Genomic DNA, 16,647 nt, shown 5'->3' with positions numbered 1-16,647 from the left:
GTTACAGTATATTGTAATAGAAATAGAATAACTGCAAATAGAAATAGAACTGTGGCAAAAAATGCAAATGTGATACCAAAATTAAGAAGCGCATAGAATGCAATTCCAAAGCATCTGAAGCACCACTTGAACATCATCAGTATTGACACAATCACCATCAGTCAGTTGCAAAAGGCAAGTTGTTTGGATCAGCTTACATCTGTGATGATACATTTATTATTATTAAACAGTACCTACCTATCCCAGGTCTTTGGGAAGGACTCAATAGGTGGGAAAAATGCCAGTCAGTGTAAGCATCTGGTGGATTGTGCAATCTACCATAGCATGAATATGTATATGCTGCTTCCAGACATTTTGGGTATCTTACAATTCTTAAAAACACTTAAAAAAGAACAGTAGAAAGTCTTAATTTATTTTCAGTGTTTTTCCAACAGTTTCTGTTGTACTCCACTTTTTATGCAAGCACCACAACTTCACTATCATCAGAGAAACTTACTGGATATTACTAAGCCCACTGTCAACACAGGCCCTTTGTAAAATCCATAACATTAAAAAAAGAGACATGAAATATGGCAGTGAGGAAGCTTATGAATTTTGCCTTAGCAACAGCTCCCTCATAACAGCGGCCTTCTCTGAAGCAAAACATCTGCTTTTTAAAAGAGGATTAGTCGGTGAACTCTGATCAGTTTTTACTCCTAAAACAAAAGAGGGACTAAAAAAACCCTCTTGCCTCTTTTCAGATCTTTTAACAAAAGTAAACGGAAATGCACCCAAATGTAGCTGGAGAATCAACCCCCCACAAAGAAAAGGCTTCACCTAGAGGCAATGGGGGTGTACACTAAAATAGTTCTTCCCTTTACCTGGGAATATTGTACTGGAGGAGGCCACACCGCTTCACTTGCCAAGAGCCCTTCCAAGCAAGTTCCTTCGAAGGTAAGACAGGCCTCTTGTCTGCTAGTACAACTCTTTCAGCCTTCTTGTTAAGTCCTGCCTACATTCCTGAGCAAGATAAAACTGAACAGATGCCAGATGGACAGAGGCGAGCTTTGAAAGTGGGCTGGCTATGCATGGAGGATTTAGGGTGGGTGCTTTCAGCTGAGATGTGTTCAAACTTCCTTGCAGAAGAAAATAACTGCAGTATACCCAAGAAATGTACTGTGGTGTGTCTAATAAATATTGTAAAGCAGCATTTCACAAACTTTTCTATATCACAGCCCCCCTAAAATGGTAAATGAATTTGTGTGACTCCCTTGCAAATAATAATTTCACTGATGATAGGGCTGGAAAAGAGATATAAACAATTTTTATTTAGCAAACTTTATATCTCAGAGGGCTCCCAAACTTTGTTATAAAACTGCTCATTGCAGTTTTGCAATAGCAAAATGAAGAGCAGAGGCTAGAATGAAATTGGATTGTGCTCCATTCTGCCTGCTCAAGACTAATTTCTCTTCTTTTGTGCCCCACCCCCAAGATGGAGAACCTTGCCACTAGCAGTCCACAAGAAAGGATATGTAATGTATTGGGCTTGCTTGTTAACACCAAGTGGTAATGGCTGGTAGGCTGCTGGAGCAGGGAGCTAGCTGGCTCCCAGCATCTCAGACAACCCGTCTCCAGTGCTGCCATTTGTTGCCCCTAAGCAGCAATAGGTTGCTTCAAACCTATTGGCCGCTGCCTAGGAGCCAGGGTATAAATTGCTGCATCTGCAGGCCTGTTCTCTAGTTCATATCCTGCAAGCAATAAACCATGATATTTGCTGAACTCACTTGCCTTGTCTTCATTCCTGTGCAACAAACCCAGTACACAACACTGGCGATGAAGGTGGGATCCTGCTTCTCCGTCGAAGCTGAAAGTCACTAGGGGAGAGGCAGCGTTCGCCTGGCGGGAACAAATTCCCTCCCCCTACGGTTGGCTAGCTAAGCCACGCTAGTGACCACACGCTCAAAGGACCAGTCCCTGGGCAACGGAGAGGCAGGATTCGAAGACGCTGAGATCCAGCCGTGAAGACCAGCAGAATGCCCAAGGTCAGAAGGCTGCGAGAAGTCATGGCAGACGGAGCTGCCGGTGGAGCCGTCCGAATGAACCGGCCCGCCGAAACGATGCAACGTGAAGAAGCCGTGCACCACAAGGACGCAGAACTCACCGAGGACTCAGAAGAAGATGCCAAAGTCAACAAGTTGCACAGAGAACCCTACCAGCAGCTCCACAGCAGCAAGCAGCAAGAGACTACTTACAAGGGACATCTCTTGCCTAGATGTCCAGGTTGTGGTGGCTGCCACCAATGCTCGGACTGCTAAGCATGCTTTATTATTGTATATTATTGTATTTCCAGTATTGTTTACTGGATAGCTGTTTACTTTAGGAGAAGTCATAATAAAACAAAAACTTCTAGCTGTAATAACCATTTTAAAAACAAGTTTTGTATAGGAGATAAAAGAAATACTATATTCACTAATTTTTATTATCTAATTAAGGCATCTGGGTCTCAAATTTAGCTTCCTAAGAAGTACTTAGGATCAAACTATATTAGGGAAAGAATCCAATTATACTTGATGTTTATCAGAGGCATAGTTGCTTGCATTATATCACAAATTACTACTTTAAAAAAGCACACATCCTTGCCACAGAATTAATTGTACCATCAATCCTGGGCTAAAGTAGAGCCTTCTAGGAAAGAATAATGAGTATAGACAGCTGTCTCATGCTTTTTGAAATTTTCCAATTTCTGTAAAAGAATGCTGGGTAATTGTAGCTAGAGGTAAAAATTAATGCTAAAGATACTGAAGACCTGGACAACATACTAGATCTCCCAGCTTCATTACCACTAAAAAGCCTCTCTCCATCAAGAAGTACTGTTATAATAAAACAAGAGAGGGAAAAATTCTCTCCAAAATAGTTTATGGCTTTTTCAAAATGTTTGTTTGGCATCCATTTGTCAGCAGAATACCTTTCTGTATGCATTTGCTACCTTAATTTTCTTTTCAGCCCAATGGAATGTTGAAAGAAATCATATAAAGGAAGAAGTTGGAATTCTTTCTGTCCCGGGCTGGCTTTAGGCTAAAGCTAAGTAGATACTGCCCTAGTTTAATGAGGAAAAAATGCTAACCCCTCCAAATAATTCTGAAAGAACGAATCTTCACATCAGCATGTGTTGGTGCCATCAGTCAAAGTGGCCTATATACCCTTGAACTATTACGGTTTTTGCCTTTTAGCAGAATAACTCTCTGAAAACTGATTGGAGGTACAAAAGAATGTCTGAAAATGGGCAAGCTTGGAGGTGTAGAGAAAAAAAAGATCCAGCTATAATTCTCATTGCATCCCTGCTGGAGAGGCACTAGGAAACAGCTGTAGGTATACCAAGCTCTCTGAGCAGCTTCCAACCAGGGAGCATGTAGTGTTTCAGGGGTCAGGTGCTGCAACCTGACCTCTCAATCTTCTGAAGGGCTACAACTTTTGGGCATTTTGCCAACCATTGTTGGTGATGTAACTGTTGGGTTCTACAATTCATGGGATGCCCTCCTTCCTTGTAAACATACAGTATATGTGATTATATTGAACTTGTTTTACCCAAGGATCAGATACACAGATAAGTTGAATTCCTCTTTATTCATCTCAGAGTGCAAGTTATCTTACCTCAGATAATTTACACATATATTGGAACAAGCAACTGATATATAGAAATTAATACAACAAATTTGAATTCTGTATTACAATGCCAATACTGTGATCATGCATTAGTACTGTGACATTTTATGTCTTGCAATCAATAAAGTGGTCAAAGTAACCAATGTTAACCAAATGAAAGTCTGACTCTCTTCAAGCCCATCTCACATTTTCAACAATATTTCATTAAAGAAAAGACTCCTCAAAATTCAAATTATATTAATCAGTATACTATTTCCCACAACTCCTTCACATTTAGAGGTATTGCTTGAAAAATAATTACTTTGGTTGAAAAATAAATCTTTAGATTCACTCACAAAGCCTCCCTCTTTCCCCAAACTTTACACACACTAAATCGTGTAGTCAACAAGAGTGTTGAAAATCACGGATGCAGAATACTGTACCAGGCAATTAGCCCATTACTGGTCCAACAGGGTTTCCTCACCCATGTTTCCAAGCTACAAAAACAAACGTTTTGAATCCAGCAGAGAAGATTTGATTGCTTGCCAAATGTTTCTTGCCCAACTTCATTGTCCCTATCTTTGGCTCTAGCCAGTGACACCTCTTTTCTTATAGCAACAGGAGTTGTTCTCACACTGAAGCCTTTCCATACTACAGCTCTATGTCTAGCTTTCTGGGAATATGTAACTGGTCTGACTAAGGATCTGCTCCATAATCTGATTTTGGAAAAACATGTACATCGCTATATTTCCTTCTTCGTCTTGTGGCCTCAATAAAGTTGGCCCAAAAACAATTGCAATACTCTGCAGAGACATGCGGTTCTTCTCCTGGAACTCTATAACCCTGGGGGGAAAAAAGGAAGAACACCTTAAAGCTATAAGAACAATTCTGCTATGCCACCAGAAATAAGTGGACTTAAGTTCCAATTTCTTTTAGCTGGATTTAATTTTATGACTTACAGTACTTTTATGAAGTACTAGTACTCTTCTATAAAGATGATTGTTACCCACTTGCCCTTTTGTGCCCATTGGGCTGCTTAAGTTTCATTGAATATTATTTCTTTCAAGTAACACAGCACTGAAAGTGTCATCAACTAAATTTCTACAGTCATTCAGGCAGGCAGACAGGGAACCAGGTGGGATCTGCTTCCTAGTGGGAACTTAATGAAAGGAAAACCAAAAGGCAAAGAAAACTGTCATAAGGGTCTAGTTGGAGGAAACTGTGGCTGAAGCAATACATTTACAAAGGATCTATGGTCACAGGGCTGCTTTTATTGTAAAGTTAGTATTTTAACAGCCTAAACCACAGGTCTGCAACCCGCGGCTCCGGAGCTGCATGCGGCTCTTTCAGCTGTCTCTTGCACCTCCCAGTCCTCTGCCATGTGCAGTCCCCCCCCCAAAAAAAAGTGGGACTAAAAAAGTTCAACCAATCAATTCAAATATGCAGGGTAGGTGCATATCTCGCCTTGGCTCCACTCTTCAGTCAAACCCTGTTCTGCACATGCACGCATGTACACGCATGTGCACATATTTTTTGTGGCTCCCAGTTTTTCCTTTTGTGAGGCAACTGGTTCCCAGTGGCTCTTTCACTGTTTCAGGTTGCTGACCCCTGGCCGAAACCGACTAAAAGATCTGGAAAATGATGTTGCTCACCTGGAAAGATGCTGGAAGAGAACCCTCATGGTATTGAAATTAGCAGGAGGTAGAGAATAGACAATCTCTCGTAAGTGATGGCTTCGCTTTGTGGGGTCTATAGTTTCTGCAGTTCCCCCCCCCAAAAGGAGATTTTAGTCATTTTGTTCTTTATATATAAATAATTCTAAGAAGTAACAGCAGATTGTCTGGAGTTTTTCCACTGTTATTTTTCACTGAGATGGAAACACAGGACACGATACCATTTATGTATTTTCTTGCCGCCTTGCTCTTCCCAGCAGTCAAGAGTAAAAGGAGGGGTGGGGAAGGTGCATATCAGACCAGAAGTCACATTCTCCTAATATGATTTTCTTTTCTTTTCTTTTTCTTTCTTTCTTTCTTTCTTTCTTTCTTTCTTTCTTTCTTTCTTTCTTTCTTTCTTTCTTTCTTTCTTTCTTTCTTTCTTTCTTTCTTTTTCTTTTCTTTTTACAAAAAAGGCTATGCAAGCCTGGGTTGCTACATGCCATGACTCCTCAGATTCCAAAAAAGAGTATATTATTCATATGTGGTCTCTATGTGTTTATGATGAAGTGCCCATTCTATTCTCTTTTTTTGCTTTTGCTTGTGTCCATGTTTTTAACTCTGTATTTTTTCTTTTTTCTCACAACTTTTTTAGTTCAATAAAAACATTATGTAAAATCACAGCTGGCAGTTCTTTAGCTGTGTTGGCCTTCATATGCATCAAGTTCTTTCTAAGAACCTAGGAAGTTGTAATATATATCTGTGTGGATCCCGGTAGAATGGCCTTTTGTAATTGGCAGAGGGAAATTTTCATGCGCTGTCCCAAGATTTTTTGGTATTCGCATCCAATGTGGCAATAACCATCTGGGACCATCAGATGTTGATATTTGTGGTTATCATTACTTGTATTAATTGTCACAAGGCAGGAAAAGGCAATCTATGTTATTTTTCCCAAATAGAGCTCTAATGTGATCTTATTAACCATCTCCTCATTGCAATTTGCTGATAAAAAAGCACTTTTGATTTGTAACGTTATTTGAAGGAAGCTCCTTAAATTGGCGAGGTCTAATTACTTCGCTACCCTCATCGCGTCCGCAGATAATCGCCCGGCCGCCCTGTTTAGGGTGACTCGCTCCCTCCTTAATCAGGAGGTGAGGGAGGATCCCTTGTAGGGTCGTGCCGAGGAGTTTAGCCAACATCTGTCGGACAAAATCGCTTGGATTTGGACTGGTTTGGACTCCGACTGGGCAGAGTCTGACGATCAGGACATGGGTGGTCTTGTAGATGTTATCTGGGAGGAGTTTGATCCTGTGACTCCAAAGGAAGTGGACAGGATTATGAGGAAGCTGAGCTCCACCACTTGTTTATTGGACCCGTGCCCTTCCTGGTTGGTTTATGCGGCTCGGGAGGGAACACGAGGATGGCTCCAGGCAGTGATATCTGCTTCCTTGAGTGAAGGTTGTTTCCCCTCCATCTTGAAGAAGGCGGTGGTGAAACCTCTCCTCAAGAAGCCTACCTTGGACCCAGCTGTATTAAACAACTTTCATCTGGTCTCCAACCTTCGTTTTCTTGCGAAGGTTGTTGAGAGCGTGGTGGCGCATCAGCTCCCTTTGGTCCTGGAGGAAACTGACTATCTGGACCCGTACCAATCGGGTTTCAGGCCCGAGCACAGCACGGAGACGGCATTGGTCGCTCTGGTGAATGATCTCTGGAGGGCTCAGGACAGGGGTTATTCCTCTGTCCTAGTCCTATTAGACCTCTCAGCGGCTTTTGATACCATCGACCATGGTATCCTGCTGCAGCGTCTCAGGGGATTGGGATTGGGAGGCACGGTTCTTCAGTGGTTTTCCTCCTACCTCCTGGGACGTTTGCAGTTGGTGTTGGCAGGGGGACAGAGATCGACCTCGAGGCCTCTTGTTTGTGGAGTTCCTCAGGGGTCGGTCCTCTCACCTCTCCTGTTCAACATCTATATGAAGCCTCTGGGTGAGATCATTCGTGGCTTTGGAGCTTTTCATTTCGACCCCAAACCACCCCAGTGATGCCCTCGACATGATGTCCCATTGCTTGGAGGCGGTCCAGGTCTGGATGGGGAGGAACAGGCTTCAGCTCAACCCTGACAAGACTGAGTGGCTGTACGTGCCAGCATCTCAGGAAATTCAGATCATTCCATCTCTCACTATGGGGGGTGAGTTATTACCCCCCGTAGATAAGGCTCGCAACTTGGGAGTTCTCCTAGATTCACAGCTTTCTTTAGAAGATCATATAGTAACTGTGACTAGGGGGGCCTTCGCCCAGGTTCGCCTGGTGCGCCAGTTGCGGCCCTATCTAGACCGGGATGCCTTGCGTACAGTCACTCATGCGCTCGTGACCTCTCGGTTAGACTACTGCAACGCTCTCTACATGGGGCTGCCCTTGAGGACCACTCAGAGGCTCCAACTGTTGCACAATGCAGCCGCGCGAGTTGTCTTGGGGGTCTCCCATATTACACCTCTGCTCTGTGAACTGCATTGGCTTCCGGTTAACTTCTGGGTGAGATTCAAGATACTGGTAATGGCCTACAAAGCCCTACATAGTATGGATCCGGAATACCTTAGGGAGCACCTGCGGCCGGCATCAACTTCCCTCCGCCCAGTGCGTTCCCACAGAGAGGGCCTCCTTAGGGTGCCACCGGTCGGAGAATGCCGTCTGGTGGCTCCCAGGGGGAGGGCGTTCTCTGTGGGTGCGCCTGACCTTTGGAACCATTTACCGGTTGAGCTCCGGATGGCTCCCGACTTTCACTCCTTCTGACATGATCTAAAAACCTATTTGTTTGAACAAGCCGGCCTGGTCTGATGGGTTTGGGTTTTAATTATTGTTTTAATATAATTTATTTTTACATTTGGGCACTTTGTTTAATTTGTTTTTAATTTTGTATTTTGGTTATTTTGGTATTTATGGCCCTGTTCACCGCCCTGAGTCCTTCGGGAGAAGGGCGGTATACAAATAAAATAAAATAAATAAATAAATAAATAAATAAATAAATAAATAATTTATCATTTATCTATTTGTACCCTGACTTTATTATTTTTACAAATAACTCAAGGCAGCAAACATATCCAACACATTTTGCTCCTATTTTCCCCACAACAACAACCCTGTGAGGTGGGCTGGGCTGAGAGAGAGCCCAAAGTTACCTAGCTGATTTCATGGCTAAGGCAATAGTTGAACTCACTGTCTCTTGCTTTCTATCCTGTGGCTTAACCACTAGACAAAACTGGCTCTATATACTAACAACTTTGACTGGATTTAAATAAAAAAAAATAAACTGGATTTAAATACTATAATCCACAGAAATGTACTCATTTTTAGTTCTTTTTGTTTTGACCTGGCCATGCCCAGGTTTAATGTTACTCTCTGTCTGCCAAGTACCTAACCACAATTTAAAAAGAGTTAAGTGTGATCTTCAGTTGCTGCAAGATTCTCTATCTCTGCTTTAAATGATAAATAAGCAATGGGAGAGAATGGGCAGAATAAAAATAGACCTGTAACTTCTGCTATCAATCTAGGTAATTTGCTAGATTGACACATTTTCTAACTTTCAATTGTTTCAACAAGAGAAACAACTGAAATGTAGATAACCTGGAGAAAGAATTTTTATATGCAGAATATTCAAATCACCTTTCTGAACTCAAAATTCTGGTTCTGGAAGTATTAGTACAGGTTAGGCATGAAACCAATTGATAATTTTGAGGTAGTCACTAGGAAGAAAGAAGTAGTAAGTCGCCTTTGAAATAGTTGCCATGAAAATTTCAAGTATTAGTCCAGACACTCATCAGGAGTCAAGACTAATTCAACCCCTCACCCCCAATAGAATGTAAAAACATTCTATATATATATTGAAGTCTGACCACACTTTAGTTATGGGAGATAATGTCTTACAGTCAGAAAATCTATGGCTTTGGTATTCAAAGTTGGCCACTAAATAATCTTTTTATTCTTCCCAAGAGTAAAATATTTTCTTACTAGCAGCAGCAATTAGTCTGTCGAAGTAGCTGAAGGGGAAGAGCGGTTCAGGCAGTTCACGGAAGAAGAGTTTGAGTGCCCCAGTGATGACATGAACATCATCCCAACGGCCACCATCAAGATCCAAATGCTCATCTGAAAAATTAATGAAAATTACAATATATACAGTAACATCCCATGTCCCATAGCACTGAAGAAAGAGATAATGATAGCAATGCAGCTATAGTTGATTTTTAGATGAACATTTATTCACAATCCTTGGACCAGAGAACAATACAGTAATATTTGCTCCAGAACCATGCCAAAGAAGAAAAGGCAACTCCCTCAAAAGTGAGTGCAGAGTGCATTTAATTTTCAGAAGGGAGGTCAAATTCAGTACTATCTGGAGAACATCTTGGATTAGGGTAGAACTCTTAAGGGTGAAACTCTTTAATGTTAGAAAGTTCTATATAGATCACAGTTATTCAACCTTTGCAACTTTATGATGTGTGGACTTCAACTCCCAGCATGCTGGCTGCAGAATTCTGGCAGTTGAAGTCTACACATCTTAAAGTTGCTATGTTTCAAAAACACTGAGCTAGACATTCCTCACCTTGCTTTATCTAGTGTGTGCCATGACATGGGAAAGTGGCTCCAAGAGAGAAGCTCAGTCAACTGAGGTTGATTCCCGAATCCTTGTCTGTTTCTCCATGCATCCTACTATGTCCATGTGGGTTCTGGACTGTAGGATGGGAAACATTTGTTTCATGCTAGAATATCATGCATGATATTCTATTAGGCATTCTGGAAAGATGTTGATACCAACATCCCTGGATACTGTCCAGGTTTCAGGAAGCCTCTTATATACATCTCAAAATTATTCACAGACATGAACAAACCTGGAATCTTCTACAGGCAATGGACATTGTGCCTTACTAAGGAATCCCACTTACAAGTCACAGTGGCTTACCATGGTCAACTTTGTAGCGCAATTTTTGTATTGTAGCCAGGTTACCGCTTATTCGGTAAAGTCCATCAATATCCAAACCTGAGAGACAGAAAAATTGTAGCTATTATCTCTATCTTTGCAAGAGAAAAATAGATGCAAAATAAGGGCCTTTTCTCACACTTTTCATTTCTTTTGCTTCCGTACCAAAAACAACTTTGGTACAGCTTTTTATGAGTCACAAAACAAAATGAAGGACTCAAAATATAAATGTTATGGAAATTCTGATCAAGTTGCATAATGGATGCACATCACGGAATTGAAGATGTGGACTGTTTGGGCTCAGATTTTCAATTTAGGTGAAATGTAGAGTATTGCATACCTCTTTTCTCCACGGTGGCAATGCACTGCCTGACGAAGTGAGGCACTGTACTCTTTTCACGGTCACAGAGAACTTGAAGAGGACATCCAAACACCTGATCTGAGTTTAAACAACAACAATACAAAACCCCCCATATCAACTCAGGCAAGAAATATGGATTACATTATTTTTCTAAATTAATTTCCTTCCAATTAGAGGGCAGTACTGCCCTGGCAAGAGGTGGTTGAGCCCCTTGTAGCTTAAATGTTAAAAGTATTTAAAATGGCTACAATTATATAGCAAATGATGACCCAACTGTGGGCCTAAGTGGCACTCCAAGGTCATTTTTTAAACATCATTCTTTCTCTCCAGGGAATATACCTTTAATGTAGCCTCGGTCCCTCAGGTACTGTAGAGATGGACGCTTCAGCAGAAATTTTCTGAGCACATTGCGGATTTTGTTGGAATCACTGTCAGAAGTATGAGAGTGCCAGAAAGCTGCAAAGGAATAACTGGCATTAGAGTACTCTTATAGGGAGTGGAGCATTGTTTTAAAGGTGTGCTGAAACTTTTCCTGATCTTTCAGAGGGAAAAAAAGCAGCAGCAGGAGAAAATTTAAGTTTCTCCACCAAGGTTATTTTAGAGGCTTTTTACACATGCTATTAGTTCCCTTGTTTTGAAAATAAGTCGTTTGGGACGATGTGTAGTCTTCTAGCTGAAAGAATAAAATCAATTCACAAATGCCTCTCTACTGGTTTCTATTCTATACTGCTATCAAGAATACTATGAAATACATTCATGAAATGAGTAGAAATGAAACTCAACTTGAAGGAAGATTCATCTTTACAAATATTCAAACATCAATATATAAAAGAAAAAGAATATGAAAGGAAATAAAGAGTTTCTACTGTCAGGCATGGAAAACTATTATTTTTAAAAATATTATAATTACTGTTATACTACAAATGCCATTAGTCATATTTATTTTAGTTATATGCCACTCTTCCTCCTAAACATCAGGAGCCTTATCAATATGGGGATCTTCTATGTAAATATCCTTCCTTTCCTGGGCAAGCATAGCAATCAAAACTTGCAGGGATCCAGACTATCCAAAAGATAATGCTCGCAATCTGGTAAGGCACTCTTCCTTAAACCCTGTGCCCTTCAGGGGTATAGAGCTAGATCTTCTATACATCCCCACCCATTTGGAGGAAAATAGGTTAGAAATATAACAGAATTTGCTCTATTATGTGTTTATTTTAATCTTCACGTTCCAGAATTGTTTCTTTTTGATTCATATACAAACCTCCTTCACAACTTGTAAAGAAACACACCCTTTTTCAATATATGTGGCTTAGTGTGCTACAGTTTTAGCGTCCTCCTTAGCTTTTTCCACACTGCAGCCTTCAGCTGCTGATCTGTATATAAACTAGTTGGAAATTAAAGTGGCTTACAAAATTCTTTTCTGGATTTCAACCACATTTTCCCCCTTGGTCACATTAATAGTCAGATGTTCTGTCTCCTACTTCTTTTCCCTTCCCATTCATGAAAGCAAATGCCAACTGCTTTCGTTTTTGTTGCCATGTCTTCTGTGAACTGAAGAAAATTTTACAACTGTTGTTCCTGTCACTTGGACTTGAAACAGAAATTTAGTTCAAATCTTTGTCAATTTGCCTAGTTAAAAGGAAAAAAATATTACAAAACAGACCAGCATTTTGCCATTTCTCCATCAAATCCCTTAAAAAAAGACAAAACAAAGAAACCGCCTGCATTGGCGTTTTCATTGGTGAAATTTGAACATTGTTTGTCAGAACAAAAACAAAGGTCCACTGTTGAAAAAAAATATCCAACAAATTCTAATTCAGTAGCAACCTTTAATTTTATGGTGACTTGAAGTCCTAAAAAAAAATCCTGGTTACTAAATCCTTTTTAAGTATTTTAGGTAAAAGAGGGATTAACAAATCCTAATCCTGAAAAACTATTATGTATCCGTGGATAAGTATGACCATGGTATTGTTGAACTAGTTAATCTGCAAACATATGTGATGTTTCCATTTCCATTTTCATCACACACTTTGTATCACTGTTGTCAACTCAGATCACATACATTTGCCAATAAACAGAGCACAAACCTGGATGCTTTTTTTCACTTTCTTTCTCTTTGTTCCCTCCTGTTTGCTCCTTGGATTTTACAGCTGCTGAATTATCATCATCCTCTTCCAAAGGGAAATCTATAGACTGAAAGAAAGAAATACAGAACAATTATTGTCATCCCTGCCAAAAAGCTAGAAGAACTATGAAATCCTAATATTGCCAGTTCCCCTGGCAATTGATAAATATTCCACCTTTCCCTCCATTTTTTCTTTTTCTTTTGGACAGACAATAATGGTAGTAGTAACAAATATAAAAGATTTACAAATGAAAATGAGTGTCATCTGGATGCTCCTATGAAATCCCATGAATGAGGCAGAGCAATGGCAGAAAAAAAGCATTACTTTGTGTGCAAAAACCACAAAGAAAGTTTGAGTGCATGTTAAATTCAATGACAAGTTTTGCATACATTTATGTCATACCAGCTTGCTCATTGCTGAAGAGAAAGGAAAACTCTCTACCAGTTGCCATCCCTTCTCCTTTTATCTGAGCTCATGAAGAAGAAAGTTTTTAAAACAACATTACATTTGTAGGACTTAAAGCTCAAGAATTGCTGTATTTCTCCACCAGAGTCCTCAACTGTTTTTTTTAAAAAGAATTTTCTAGCAGAAAAAAAAATACTTGTACCGCATTGGAATAAGGAAACATTTTTTTAAAAAAATTCTTCTTCTGATGCTCTTACATGTCCCTGATCTGCAAGAAATTCATTTACTTGCAGGAACCACAACATAAAAAAATAACTCAGAGATTTTAACTCTACCATGTTGAATGTTAGGAATAAGAAATATGTATCCTTCCAGATTCTGCTGATAATCAACTCCCAGCAATGCCAACTAGCACAGCCAATGATGAGAACTGATGCAGTTTAGTAACCTCTGAAAAGACTAAATATAGCAACATAATAAAGCATCTATATCTTTGAGAGTTTAAGTGAAGGTGGTTTGTACATACCGTCCTCATGGCTCCCACCCTGTGCTGAACAGTATATGAAAAAGATACCTGGTTCATTTGGGATAGCATAGATTCAGCAACAAGAGACGTACCAGTCTGTCAATTCTATTACTAACTGCATCGTGCCACATGCTGGAAATGGATTCCGAATCATGTTGGATCAAATACTCTGAGCCATCCCGTGTCTTCAGCTACAACAGAGCAAGCATTTGTATGTGATACCTGGGTAAAAGTTGTTCTCCACAAATATTGAAAATTGCTTTAATTTATCAAACTGCACTTGCAAGCCTTCATTGGTTTTTAGAATTATTTTATGAGTGGCTTAGAATAAAGCACATTGCATTCACATAATAGTAATCCATATCAAGAAATAACTAAACTGATTCTTTTTAACAGCAGGCTAGCTCTGACAAATAATGGGGTGCTTTGGAGACCCTCCCCCACCATAACTATAGGTACAGGAGTTGGTTGCCTATTATCCCTTATCATTTTTCTCCAAGCAGTATAAGATACATTTCCTAAAGCAACTGTGACAGTAAGAGAAATACCTTTTAATTTTGCCACATATAGCAGAGATAGTCCAGGGAAGAGGATCATTTCTTTCCTTTTCTCTAAACTCTGGTATACTTGGCAATAATGATCATTTTTCCTTACCTCCAAGACATTCTTCCTACTTGATCTGTCTTTGTGGGCCCAGGAAAGAGATGCTCCATGAAGATTTGCTTTAAACTCTGGACTACTTAGCACAGAGGGATGTTTCTAAATGTGCAAAGAAGAAAAGTAGAAGTAACACAAATGTTCAGATTGGACCATTACTCACTGATCTCCCATCTTCCTTTATAATATTATATCTATCCAGTATACAAATTATAATACAAATTTCCATTTATTCTACTATGACTAATATATCTTGCTTCCACAGAAATCCAGATTTTTGGCCAAAGTATGCTGTGTGAGTAAGATTTTAGTTATGCATACATATTCCTAATCAATTGGTGTGAATATAAATGAAAACAGAAAAGTTTCTAATTTAAAGTAAGGTTTAGAGATGTCTACAGAGGCAACTATCTCCATCATTGTGTCCTCCATAAATGTTAAACTAATACTTCATCACACAGTTAACATTACCAATGGGAAGGCTGGGAATGATAAGGAAAAATTGCATCCCAACTAAACCATTAATTTTATAAGAAAGGCGCTATGGGCCCAGTAACCTTTTTTGGCCATAGTTTATGAAAAACATTTATCTTATTGTTCCAACAAAGTGCTTAAGGAAGCAAGGAACAGACTTAAAGACAAAAAGAGACATCATTTAAAAGATCAAATAAAGTTTAGCAAATAAGTAGCTGAGCATACTGCAGTAACAACTTGCAGGGCTTCCAAAAAAGAAAAAACAATGAACCAAATGCATAAAATAAGGGACGGGGGCAAAATGAAGGAAAACTTCTTCTGAAATTCCACATAAGGATGACTCATATGAAATTCATCACCATCTAATTAAGTTTTATCCAATAAAGAGGCAAGAAAGAGAACTTCAAAGCAATTTGGTATTTTTTTAAAAAAGTTATTTTATATACAGTGTAATTGTCCAAGTCTTCCTCATACTAATTTTGCTTTACTTTTAATGCTGTACCATATTATTAACATATATAATTGTTTTTTTCTGAGCAGACATATATAATTAAAAAATAATTTGTAAAAATTATAAGAGCCAAACAGAAAATTTATTCACACGCATAGGGAAACAAGTATTTCAAAGTCTGCAAATGGATTTTTGCTAACCAAATGCAACCGTGAAGATGAGAAGAAAAGACTTCTAAAGGTACCTTAAGAATTTAACAGATTCATATAAAGGAAGATGATTTTTAAATTAACTGTATTTGTAAATTTTAATCTCTTCAGATCTCTATTCTGTTGGAATATCAACTGGTTATCTCAGAACAGGAAGCTAAAGCTGAAGACTTACTATACCACTGGAAGCTGAATGCTTGGAGTCCTTGAAAAATATTAAGGCACCACCTTCCAAGACCGTCCATACACAAGTCCAGTTCTTCCTAAAAGAAAGTAAAGAGAGGACACATCATTCACAGAATAACATTAACTGGGTAGGCATAAACTGAAGTGTAAGGGAGAGATTTCAGTTTGGAAAAAAATAGTATAACTATCCAAACATAGACATCAATGTTCTCACTTTCTCTCCCTCATCATTTTTCAACACACATTGCTCTTAACAATCAACATATAAAAGGAGTATGTCTCTATGAATGATCAACTCAGTCATGATGAGAAAATGGGTTCAAAGTAGTATGCAGTACAGACAATATAGTATATAGCTGAAGAATAAGAGAGAGGCACAATCAGGAGGCCAATAATTCAGTTCCAAATTGCTCACAAGTAAATCAAAAAGGAGTTGGCAGAAAGCTGAGAAACAGGTAACTGTTCTGCAATGAATGCCTTTATTCACGGTAATGTAGACCCATTTAGTTCCTGCAAATGTGCCAAAGAAGGCAATAGGCAATTGGCAAATACCTTCAACAGCTTAAAGCAGCTTCTAATTTTACTGATTACTTACTTTATTTAAGTTCAACCTTGCTTGCTTTTACTTAATTAGCAATGATTTGTTAGTGAACTTATTAGTGATGCATTCCCTTCACAAAATATGCTTAAGTCTCTCAAATGATACTTGCCTGAGCCAGCATTTTCAAATAGCCTTACAGAATTATAAAGCTCACCACACACTTTTGGTTAGATCCTTGCCTTTTATTTCAATGGTAACACTTATATGTTTAAGGGGGATTTCTTAGGATGGGGTGGGGGGAACACAATGGGTACCACTACTTTCCTTGTAAGCAGTAGCTCAGGAATATGGTTTCATTTCCACCAGTGGCTAAAGACCTATACCAATCTAGAGGCAAGGAATTAAAATGCCTAAGAAGTCTCTGATATCTAGGCTGCTATGGACGGGAGAAGAGATTTTATCTTGT

The 16,647-nt window shown here is 39.3% G+C and overlaps 2 protein-coding genes across 2 annotated transcripts in view; one reads left to right on the top strand and one right to left on the bottom strand.

Moving 5' to 3' along the window:
• LOC310649710 (uncharacterized protein) overlaps positions 1 to 16,647 on the top strand; it is a 629,251-nt gene that overhangs the window by 100,183 nt on the left and 512,421 nt on the right. The window lies entirely within an intron of this gene.
• The window catches only part of ARHGAP27 (Rho GTPase activating protein 27), a gene marked incomplete at its 5' end in the record, with an annotated part of 40,139 nt that continues 27,085 nt past the window's right edge, over positions 3,594 to 16,647 (bottom strand). Inside the window, 10 exons of the mRNA XM_083378389.1 lie at positions 3,594 to 4,464; positions 5,274 to 5,379; positions 9,276 to 9,410; positions 10,225 to 10,302; positions 10,583 to 10,681; positions 10,943 to 11,059; positions 12,694 to 12,799; positions 13,756 to 13,854; positions 14,318 to 14,422; positions 15,630 to 15,717. Of these exons, the coding sequence (XP_083234515.1) occupies positions 4,287 to 4,464; positions 5,274 to 5,379; positions 9,276 to 9,410; positions 10,225 to 10,302; positions 10,583 to 10,681; positions 10,943 to 11,059; positions 12,694 to 12,799; positions 13,756 to 13,854; positions 14,318 to 14,422; positions 15,630 to 15,717 (1,111 nt within the window). The 3' untranslated portion in view covers positions 3,594 to 4,286. The remainder of the gene's footprint in view (positions 4,465 to 5,273; positions 5,380 to 9,275; positions 9,411 to 10,224; positions 10,303 to 10,582; positions 10,682 to 10,942; positions 11,060 to 12,693; positions 12,800 to 13,755; positions 13,855 to 14,317; positions 14,423 to 15,629; positions 15,718 to 16,647) is intronic.

The sequence above is a fragment of the Vipera ursinii genome, assembly GCF_947247035.1.
Source record: "Vipera ursinii genome assembly, chromosome: Z".
Lineage (NCBI taxonomy): Eukaryota > Metazoa > Chordata > Lepidosauria > Squamata > Viperidae > Vipera > Vipera ursinii.
This window is presented reverse-complemented; position numbering and strand designations above follow the sequence as displayed.